This window comes from Rattus rattus, chromosome 6, assembly GCF_011064425.1.
Source record: "Rattus rattus isolate New Zealand chromosome 6, Rrattus_CSIRO_v1, whole genome shotgun sequence".
Lineage (NCBI taxonomy): Eukaryota > Metazoa > Chordata > Mammalia > Rodentia > Muridae > Rattus > Rattus rattus.
In genome coordinates, this window is record NC_046159.1 from 149,496,076 (window position 1) to 149,508,167 (window position 12,092).

The window sequence follows — 12,092 nt, forward strand, 5'->3', positions numbered from 1 at the left end:
AAACAGAGTCGGGTCCTCACGGAAGTGCATGTGTAGATTATTGTTTGAAACACTCATTCAGGTTTTTGTATTCACAGTGTCACCTACATCCTGCTATTAAAGTTAAAAGGGAAAATTTTAAGTTAAGGTAAAGTTAATGGCCAAGAAGTAGGACACAAGCGTTTCGCCAAGGAAAGCACATCTTCTATTTCCTGTGGTTTTACATGTTCTCCAGACAGCAAAGCAACTGGAGAAGGTTCCACTGGTGTAGCATCGCCTGAGATCATTGTCACGATTTGGGACTTAGCCTGATGAGACCTTTCAAAATCCTGACTGGCAAGTCATTGCTCCTAAGAAAACTGGGTTTCTCGAGTAATAACGTGGAGCCTGTTTTGTTTTTCAGTGATGGGGGTTTCCAGGACTGCATTGTTGACCCCAGGCCAGCTTTTGAACGTAGACACTGAATCCACAAAGTGATGATGGTATAAACTTTACATTGTGTTTTAGATACAATATGGAAAAGGTAAACAGTGGCTTTAATAGCTTCGTATTAGGGGGCTGGAGAGATGGCTCAGTGGTTAAGAGCACTGACTGCTATTCCAGAGGTCCTGAGTTCAATTCCCAGCAACCACATGGTGGCTCACAACCATCTGTAATGGGATTCGATACCCTCTTCTGGAGCGTCTGAAGACAGTTGCAGTGTACTCATATACATAAATAAATAATATTTAAAAAATGACTTTGCATTATTACATGTTGAAATGCTGTCTTGAATAAACTAGATAATGTAAATTAGTAAAATTATTTTCAAATTTGAGCATTTTGCAATGAAAATCCCTTAATTTTAAATTATATGCATATCTCATATCTAGATCACTTTATTTTTTACAAAATATTGTTATAAGTGGTTTAATATCATTTCAGTAGAAAATACCTGGGAACTGTGCTTCTGCTTCTTCATATAATTGTAAAAATTCAAGTGATTTCTCTCGAAAGATGTCCAGGTGGCATTGTTCTTGCATTCCTGAGTTCTTTTCATTATTCGAAGCTTTTCTGTCACAACTTCTTTGTTATGTCATGTGCTTCACTTATGAAATTTTCTTAAATTTTTTATATTACTGAAAGAAAAGCTTCCATGAAGGGAATAGTATCTGATATCCTCTACATGAATGAAATGTCCCCCTAGGCTGTCTGGAGCTGTATATCTGGTATATATAGCAAGTACTTGTTCCCATGGACTGACATAAGCACATGCATATGCATTACAAGAAGCCACTGAGTCCTTAAGTCTGCATGATATAAAAGGCCAAGATGGGATTCAGAATGCATGGCACCGCATGTATGCTAGTACGGATCCAGAATTACGCAATTCTTACTTGACATCCATGTACTGGGATTATGAATTATTTCACAGAACAGTTTGAGTCTACATGTAAAACAGCATGTTCAGATTTTCTGTAGTCATGTATACTCGATGCAGAGTTTTCAAAATCCAGGACCCTGTTGTTTTGGTACTGGTCATAATATACTATTTTGAATGCTATTCCCATTTGTAACATGTGTAAGAAAGACGTTTAAGAGAAACGACCCTCATTTAATTCCCTGCTGCCTATATGTCACATGGTTAGAAAATGATATGGTAGATTATTTTCAGTCCCAAATCTGAACATGAGATTATTTGTAACTTCAAAGATAGTTTTAAAAAGGCATTCTTTTTTTAACAGTTTAAACATTTATGCATCAAATACGTATCATATATCAAATGGATCTAACAAACATCATTAGGACATTCCATCTAAATATAAAAGAGCACAATTTCTTCAATTCTCCAAGACCAATTATATATGAGAACATAAAGTAAGTCTCGGCCAGTTTAAGGCAAGTTGAAATAACATACGACTGACCACAAGGACTAAAGCATTCAACAACAGAAATGCAGAACAGACACAAATTCGAACCGGTTAGCAAGATGCTACTGAGGAAACTAAGAGGGGAAAATTTTCAATTCTGGAACTGAGTGAAAATGAAAACAAAGCATGCCAAAGTTAGTGGAATACCACGAAATCAGACTTTTTCTTTAGAGATACTTTCATATTTATTTATACAAATGTACTTTTATCCTCTCACATCTATATTTCTGTTTTTGTGACTAGCAATAATATCTAGGAATACCTAGATATCAAAACTGCAACCAAAAATGGATAGTTTCATACCCCATTCAGGCACAGCTTGGTTCCTGCAGACAGGGGGAATACAATGGTTATGTAGCCTTTCTTTCTTTGTTTGTTTTTTTAAATCAAGTATTTCTTATTTACATTTCAAGTGTTATTCCCTTACCCAGTTTCCTGTCTATAAGCCCCCTAGCCACTCCCCTTTCCCATCTATAAGCCCCTCCCCTTCTATCCCCTTTACGCCCTCCCCTGCCCCCGACAATCCCCTAAAAGTCATTCTGAAGTGAGCCTTATTGACTCACTTTCTAGTAGGTTATACAATTAGGGAACTTGACTATGCTGGTACTGTAGATCTCCTTACTTGCTGACTGTAGCCATATGACTGTAATTCTTCCTGTTCCTGACATAACTTTTGCTGATCCGGGTACAACTTTTAACCCAGTCTTCATTACTAGCTTATGGTAAGCATGTCTTGAAGTTTAAGTTTGTATCCATAACCAGTGGTGAATATCCAAGTTTCTGGTGTGAATTAGAATAATTGTTTATTATGCTTGGGCGGGCTTTTTCATATTTGAACCTGCAAGTATGAACCTCCTTGTTTAGTATCAGAGACAAATCATCCAGACACCATTGAGAAAGCCAATTATCAATCTAGTTTTCCATTTGTAAAACTGAGATGGGGTCCCTAACAACTGATCCCCTTCACAGAGGCTGGTCCTCCAGTCCAGTGGATCCTAGTAGTGGTCTGACTAGTGCTGTGGATGGTGCTTTAGTCCCTGTAGGGATCCAGATTTCTTCTAGTGAGCCATCGTTCAAAATTGGTTTTCTCTGGTTAGCAAAACTGGAAGGAAAACACTGAGGATATAGAGCAATGTGTGTGTGTGTGTGTGTGTGTGTGTGTGTGTGTGTGTGTGTGTGTGTGTGTGTGTGTGTGTGTGTGTGTAGACTAATGTATGAGGTATCTTGAAGGAAAAAATAGCAAATTCATAAATTTGACCTCTACTTGAGTTCCTTGATCTTCATTTTTATGCAAACGCTACATGTTATTATATACTCCCGAGTACTGCAACAATGAAATTTACACCAAAATCTACAATTTAAAGTGAAAAATTAACCAAATTATGTTTCGATCCGGTGCCTGATTTATGTAGTGAGGAATGTTAGGAAAAGTGCTTCTGGGTGTTCACTTTGCTTCTAGCCTTTTGACAGCAGAATTTAACAGCATAGCAAAAAATGTGCTGTATTCCAGGAAGTAGCATCTTGGTTTCTACTACTATTATGGCCAGAACAGCATGAGATTCATTGGTTTCTTGTTTCTTTTCCCACACTGGCCTTACCAGTAAGATGTTGTGGAAAAAAAAAACAAAAAACAAAAAAGATGGCAACCTTCACTTATCATCATCAGACAAAGGGCTCTGTCAAAAGGTTGTCTTGTCAGATGCAGAAAAGGCAGACATTCAGTGGTGCTCCTCGGGTATTGGCCTGTTACTGAGAAAGCTATTTTCCTCTCATCTGGATGATTGCAGAATGGATCTGGCCATAGTGGATTGGGGCTCGGCTTTGCAAACCCTTCTGGAATCCAGTTGAGTTCACAACCAGGTAGTGTGTCTCTGCCCTACTGCCTTTGCAAAAAAAATGAGCTGAAGCTGCCAAGCGTCCATGGCCATTTAGTAAATATCTAATGAAATAAGCACATTGCTGGCATTTTATATCCTGACCCTTTAATTCCCATTTTATCTCCTTTCACTCTTTTGCACCGACATTTTTACAGGTTAAAACAGTATTGATACATAAATGTTTAGATGAGAAATCAATTGATTTCCTTACACAATTGTCTCATTTATTTTCCAGCCATTGATTAAATAAGACTATGCAAATTTACAGATATTCGTGTGGGGCAGAATCAAGGGAACGATTTTACATAACACTTTGTGATCATAGCGAATTAGGGTACTTGCTTTCACAGTTCATTTAGATGGCTGCTGTGGAGAGCATTCTTCACAAAGACTGTCACTGACTAGCGGCCCGGATAGCTGGTGTCCCCCATATCCTTTTCCCAGAGTGTACACACACTTAATTTTAGGTGAGAGAAGAAAAAAAGCAAACTTGCCTTTCTCCTTTGGAGTAGATACTCTGCTCACCAACCTTGGCTTTGAAAAAAAATTGCTTCACGACTCTTTTCCTGCTAAAGGACATGAAGTATTCTTGTCATAGTGACAAAATAGAATAGTGGTAAAATTCTGAAATTAAGCAGGTATAGCTTTACTGCTTCCTTTATATATAACGGGCAGGGAACTGTGCATTTCTTAGGGCCTCATAGATATTCAAGGTAAATGGATGCCGAGTACCGACCAGATCTCCATAGTTTACACTGATACATGCTATTTCATTATGACAAATATTACCATTGATCTCTGTGATCATACTATGAATAAGTCATCATGACGCACATTTGAATGAAGAATTCATAGGCGGAAAGTGTCCAGCTCTAGAAACTGTACTGGCTGTCTTGCCAAGAATTATAGTTAAGGTGGTTGTAGTTGCTTTATAAAAAATGTTTCTTTTAAGACATAAATCTCATCATGTTACCCGTACTGGTCTTGAACTCATTGGCCCAAGCAGTCCTCCTCCTCAGCCTTCTGATGGCAGAGACAGCCAAGGCACTCACAGCACTGTGCCCAGTTTGTAGTTGCGTCTGTGACTAGTCATTTTAACCGGATCAATCTAAGCATCTAAAGAAGCAGGCTTGGGGGGCACAGGATTCAATGTTAGATTTATTTCACCGGGAACTATATCATATTTTGAGGGGTTTATTTGCGCTTTGGGAGTAGAGGTTCTCTTAACAGTGGTAATATTCATAAAGGCCCTTCATTTGTAGCAGAATAATCCTGAATTGTTCTTTAAGACCATTTATGCTTAATTTTTTTTCTGAAGACATAGTGCTTTGTTTTCTCAAAGGCTCATTTTTTATTGCATATGGATTTTATGAACTTATTATAGAGTCATTTCAGTGGCTTAGCTCCACAGCTGTCCAGACGATCCTCACTATTAGTCTAGGTTCCTCTTAAGCAATACAATAAAACTCCCGGCTTGGTGTATATGTTCTTCTCCATGAATGATATCTGTCTAGTGTGGTAAAGCGTGAAGATTATTTTGTTACCTTTTGCAAGCTGGTATTTTTCTAACAATGAGAATCTTAACACCTTAACTAATGGTTCCACATCCGTAAGCTCGTGAGCATTTAAACTCACATATAATTTCGTAAGACCAGTAACAGAAGAATGTTGCTATGTAATTTACAATCATACCACGCCAATAGATGTAGTTATTTAATAATATAAATTCAGTGAGATCTAGTGTTTAATATTTTAGCCTGTCTATGCATTTATTTCTAATTACTAAGAGGCGATTTGCCTATGAATATAACTTAAAGATACACAGAAAAAAATTCTGAAGCCTAATATGTTTTCTTAGTACTGTATATATCTAAGAGCGTCCATGATAGCAGACACCATATAAAATCATATTGTTCAGTGAGCTAGGCAAGAGCTTCCTCCCATTTTGGCATTGCGTCTAGTTGATAAGTATATATTGAAATTTCCCAGAAGGTACAATGCTGTGCTTAGAATTTCGCTTGCCATTAAAAATGCTAAAATACGGGGTTGGGGATTTAGCTCAGTGGTAGAGCGCTTGCCTAGCAAGCGCAAGGCCCTGGGTTCGGTCCCCAGCTCCGAAAAAAAAGAAAAAAGAAAAAAAAAAAGAATGCTGAAATACAAGTTCATTGAGTACGTACATCTACTATTTTTAGTCGAGCCTCTCTAAAGTTTTCTGCAAATCATTATTAACCCCTAACATCATGTATGTCATCCTCTCAGACACCTGTTTCAAGAGTCCCCCATGTAGAAGAAGCACTTAAGAAAGCACCTTTTCTGAATTGTCTGAGTGTGTATGAGTAAGCAGGACAGCATGAACGGCGCGGTTGTCCTTCACAGCATCCTCTCAATTCATCCCACCCTGGGGCTCCATCCCTATTAAAACCAATGCATTTTTACAGTTTACGAAGCTCCTCTCCATTCTTACCAGCTTTATCTTAAGGACAACTTGTAGAGAAAGCATTTGCTATATCTGCTTTCCTAATGTCCCTAGGGCCTTACTGTCTGTGCAGAGCACAGAGAGAAGATAGGGTGAAGAAAGGGCTCCGCCTTTGCCCTCGAGTTCCCTAAAGGAATTGAGCCAGCGGAAACATTTACATAGCTGTAAGAGAGGAGCTATTCGATTGGCTAAAGCAGCTGCTAAATAATGTACAGGCTGGGGATCTGGAAAGCCAATAGCTGATGAGTCCAAGAAGTTGAAAGCTTCCAAACGAGGAGTTTCGAATCCCAGAAGCCTTAGGAGCAATCTGTGGGGTTGACGGTCTGAAGCACCGGAAGCAGATCTGCACGTGACAGGAGCGGCCATATGGGAACTCCCTAGGCAAACCCGGAGCAGTGTGTACTTCCAGCTCCTTCTTTCCTCCCACTGTTGTTTACCTGAGCCCTGAGCTTGCTGATCAGAAAGACCCATATCGAGGTTGGGTCCCTTCAGTTGTTCACCTGCCAATCACCTCACCCTGATCTGTGAGTCAACTTATAATCGTTTTGAGTTGACAGCCAAGTTTAGTCATCACCAGATTCCTCCTCTGAAATCAAAGTAAAACAGGCCTTTTATCTGCCATGGCCTCACTCACCCCTCACACTACCTCCCAACCCCCACCCCCCACCCCCACCCCCACCCCCGTGGGGATGCTCAGCCAATGGCAACCCTGCTAGGTGACTTCCCTAGACGTGGGCAAATCAAAGGCGCTGAGCAGAGTTTGAACTTCTTTCCCTCAGAGGCAGTTTGTCACATAGGTCAAGACAGATCTCCATTATAATGAGGACCTAAAGGCCCGGAGGCTTAGCCAATAGCCTTTCCTTCCCAGACACTCTTCCATGCAAAAAGTGTTTAATCTCAGACTCACTCTGAGAAGTGGGGTCCGGTTTTACTCATCCACCTGCCACCATGGACTGCCTCTTTTCATGGGATCCTCCATGGGGAGCCATAGAGAAGCCCTTCACCTAAGGAGCTGCTGCCTAATCTCTCACAGAAGGCCTCCCTGCGCTCCCAGCTCCCAGCCGTGGCTGCCACCAATTCCAAGCCTACCACCCCATCCAGCCAAAGACTCTCCAAGTGGGACCACCTGGATCATCTGCTCTCTTTTCCCCCTCAGCCTCAGGCTATATCCAGCCCTGTGGGTCCCCACTCAGTTCTCAGCTCTTCCTGGCATACCATGGGTGCTTGGATGCCCAAGAGTCAGATGGCCCAGGCCTCCTTGCAGGCCTGGGTCCAGAGCCGGCTCCAACTGTGTTCTACACTCATCCCCAGAGCTGTGTCCCGCAGCTTCTCACAGCCCTGCGGTGGTGTGGGATGAGCTTGGTCAAACTTGCCGAGTCCTCCCTCCCCAAGCAGACACAGGACCCCAATCCTACAAGACACTGTGTCTTTGACTTTAAGAGCTGTTTCTCCACAGTAGGGTGCTTTCCTAGATATTTCAGTAACCTATGCAGATAGGTGGCTGTACTCCCTTTCTTGTCTGTCTCCTTACAGAATTTGGTTCATGTTCCATTACAATGATTACGTGTTTGATGTCAATTTTGATCTTCTATAGCAGGCCATTCAGCATCTTATAAGATAAAATCTTACTGCAGGCATCACAGTTTCTCAAACATGCAAAGGAGCGCTTTGATGCACAGTCAATACCAATAAAGACTTTGATAACTGATTCCGAAAGCACAATTACTCCGTTAGCCACACACGCCAACATGTGTGTGAAAATGTAGCTAAAATTTGAAAGCGATTTCTCAAATTAACACCTATGTTCTTTGCTAATCACAATTTTGAACATTCTAAATAAAATAATTTCCCTTGAACATGCAAAGGCAAACGTGTACTTGAATTATTCAACAGACATTTATCACATGCCCCTTATATGCTGCCACCTTCTTACTATAGAAATAAGTACAATTTTAAGAGGTGAAAATTGGGTGTGGATATGATCCAAGCACATGAAACTCACATATGAATATTAAATAACATGTTAAAAAAATAAGTGGTTCTAGGCTTCACACAAAACACAAATAATGAAATCTCACTGACTGAGGAGGAAGGAGAATTATCTCACAGCCCAGATACTGGAGCTCTGAGAACTGGGCTATGATAACCTTAAGGGGAATGAGAGGAGCATCTTACTTTCTGCGGCTAAGGGAACCGTGGACCTGGCCTGGAGGCAGCTAGGCAGGGCAATAGCCAGAGTCCCCCTCAAGAGACAAACAGTGTCCTTTGCCCTTGCAGAATGATGTGAGATGTGAAAATTAGAACAAACCCGAAGTTTGCCTTTACTCTCCATGATTAACATTCTCTTTTAAAAGGCTTAAATAGATTTGAAGACTTAGTATGAAGCTGGCTTAAAATGATTTGAAATCAATTATATGCCATCCGAAAGCAATGCGTTAAGTTTCTAACTTGAAAGCTCAATACATTAAGTTGTTGTATAAATATAAAAATAATAAAGAGTAACGGTGTCTTTTACCCCGCTAGCTCTGTACCATGGTGCCCAGATATCTGCTAGATTATCTTGGCGGAAACACATCCCAGCCGCACACTTTCCTACACTCAAACCCTCACATAAAAGAACACACAACACAATAATCTTAGATCCAATTGGTAAGATATAATTGCCCACTTAAACATACAATGCCCGGTACCATCCATCCCTTGAGAACATTAATAACAACCTGTAAATACACAGAGCAGAATCTTAACATCACCTGCCATCTTGTCCTGCCATGGCTTCTCAGCCCCTCTCCTCCGCCCTGTCTCCTCCTCTCTCCCCTAGTCTCCTCCACTTCCTTTAAACTTCTCTCCCGCCCATCCTTCCTTCTCCTCCAATGACGGGCCTCCTTCTATCCTGTACCTGCCTCACCTGTGACATCATCCTACACATTAAAACACACAAAGATGCTAATTAGCATGGGGCCTTGATCTTACCCATTAAAGCACAGTAAGATAGAAATAAAGATATGTAATATGTGCTTCTAAAGCCACATATGTGTAATGTGTGAATTGGTAGATGAATAGAATACAAGTGTATATAATTTTGGCTCTTGAAACACCACCCACCCACCTGTGGGAGAAAGATTTGACCATAGACTCTTTGGATATCTGTTGCAGACAACTATTACGGCACCCCAAAGCCTCCAGCTGAACCAGCACCATTATTATTAAATGTAACAGACCAGATACTCCCGGGAGCTACTCCAAGTGCTGAGGGGAAGCGGAAGAGAAATAAGTCTGTGACCAACATGGAGAAAGCAAGTATAGAGCCACCGGAGGAGGAGGAGGAAGAAAGGCCTGTGGTCAACGGAAATGGCGTCGTCATAACACCAGGTCAGTCTTTCACAGTCTTTACGAGATAAGCAGCTGTTGGTTACATTTTTACATCTTTAAGACATATTTCCCTGTGTTTGTTTATAGCATGTGCATTTTTCTAGTCTTTTATAATATAAAGTTTATTGTTCTAAGTTTGAGTATGTGTGGGGGGTGCACACACACAATTGTGTTTACAAAGAGAAGATTGTGATGTCACATAGAATAGAAAAGGTAGGATTCTTCGTTGCTGTTGGTTTCTTGAGGTACAAGGACTATATGTGTGAGCCCTCATACATGCTAGGCAAGGACCCCCACTGTCACACTACATTCTTTTCACCCCTTAGAATATAATTCCCATATTCACATTATTAACCCTAACTTTGGAGTGTTTATTCAAAATTCTAAATTTGCAAACAAAAAAATTGTTTGTTTTGTTTGTTAAAGTTTATAAACATCCAAATTAGGCTTATTGTTTATAGACCTACAGAATATAATTTTAAGACTCGGACTATATTTTACCCATAGATACATCCTAGTGCTTCTTAAAACAATCAAGTTGACAGCCAAAACCGTCATTACAGCTTCTGTCTTTAAATACGTCAAGGTCTGAGTCTTGGTGCTTTATTCAGCTGCCACAACCATCTACAGACAACCAAACGGGCACTGTAGTGTTTCATTCTCGTTTTATATCACTCGGTGTCTTCAGCAACAGCGTTTTCCAAATTTAAACCTATGCTATTATTGTTTCTTTGTTTTGTTGTTGTTTGGCATATTTGTTTGGTTTCTGAGAAGATATCACTATGTAGCCCAGACTGCCCTGGCACTCACTACGGGTCCCAGGAGAGCTTCAAACCCTGAGGGCACTTGTCTCACTGCCTTGTGCTAGGGTCCTAGACGTGGCCACTACACCTGGCTTTGTCTTCTAGTGTTTCAAAAGATAAAGGCAAATGCACGCAAGTCTATTTTAAAATACATACTTTTAGAGATGAAAACACCCAAGTACCCAGACGTTGAAAATACCAAAATAAATAGACAAGTAGATGTCATTCTTTCCAGTGGTCAGATTCTTCAGAAACGTGAATTCCCAGAAACTTTAGTAGATGGATTTCTTGGACTTCTTTTCTCACATACGTTACTTGCTATAGTGATTCACTATTCCCTGATAGCTTTCTCTCGTCAGCTATGAGTCAGTCCAGGGCAAAGAATTAGAAGTGCACATAGACTTTAAAGGCAGTTCAGTCGCTCTGTTAACACACACACACACACACACACACACACACACACACACACACATGCCTGGAGGAGCAGCTCATGAGAGCTTCCCAACAAAGGGAATACAGTATGTGGGCACAGAGCTGCCTTTTCCAGGCTCCCAAGCCTGCAATTAGTGCAGATGAACTGCATCTCCCAGAGAGCAAACAGAGTGTCCCTTATGTGATCTCTGAGTGTCCTCAGCAATGATCTCAGTTCACCGTTGGGGACCTGCGTCCCAGTGCTGTGCCGCTTGGCAAGTTGGCTGTGCATGCCCCATCAGTCCTGGTGCTGTGAATGAGGCCCTGTCAGTCTCGGAAGAATGATGTCCTCCGCAGTGAATCTCGCTGTTTTCCTGTGAATAATGCCCCACTCTGAAACGGCCACAGCGCCTCTCCCCTGCCTAGTTTTATGTGAGTTCACAGAGGCTGTGGTTTGTGTATGCACTCAGATCTTTCTCTGTTTTTTTTATCCCCTTTTGTTTTGGTTTCCTGACATGACTTAATTTTATGGTTTGGTCCCAAATGCTACACTTGGTTTTGTCTCCCCGCTGTCTGGCAGGGTTCGAAGAGGGAAATGGGTAAAATTCTAGGACTGTATCAAACTAATTCCACTTATAAAGGACATTCTATCTTTAAAAGATTACATGGAAGTTCAAACTGCCCTAAGATAAAGTACTTAGGTGTCCAGATGTGACCGCAAATCAACAAGAGGGCTACTTCAGACTTGGTTCTGAACCACAGTAGTGAGCTCGCGCACACTGTTAGCATGTGGGATTGGGACAGCCTTCGGAAGCAGCCTTTTATACCAAGGCAGACTCACTTTTCAGTCAATGTGAAAGCAATGCCTGTATAAGACCTCTTCTGGCTCTCACATGGATTCGCTGTTTTCAAGAACTTTCCTCAGCTCCTGTGAAGTGTTTCTGGACTTCTCAGCAGGGCGGTGGGGGAGGGGAGGGGGCGGGGAGGAGACAGGTCAGGGGGCGACGCAATTTGTATATGAGAGAGATTTGATACATGACTGGAAAATGCAGGACAAGAGTCAGCAGAACTCCAGAGTTGCTCAGAGTCTAAAGTGTTCCTAAACCAAAGGTATCTGCTCTCTCCACCCTGGTGTTTACCTGTCTGCTTGTGTGCCTTGTGCTTCCTGACTCTTGGAGTCTGCTTTGTCGTCAGCCAGGGCTCTACGCACTCACAGCTGCATGCTCACCTTTCTCTCAGAAGAGGGGCTACTCTAGAGAACGGT

The 12,092-nt window shown here is 41.4% G+C and overlaps 1 protein-coding gene across 1 annotated transcript in view; it reads left to right on the top strand.

The window, feature by feature from the left end:
• The window catches only part of Magi2 (membrane associated guanylate kinase, WW and PDZ domain containing 2), a 1,438,642-nt gene that overhangs the window by 927,481 nt on the left and 499,069 nt on the right, over positions 1 to 12,092 (top strand). The window contains 1 exon segment of the mRNA XM_032907059.1: positions 9,399 to 9,614. Coding sequence (XP_032762950.1) covers positions 9,399 to 9,614 — 216 coding nt within the window.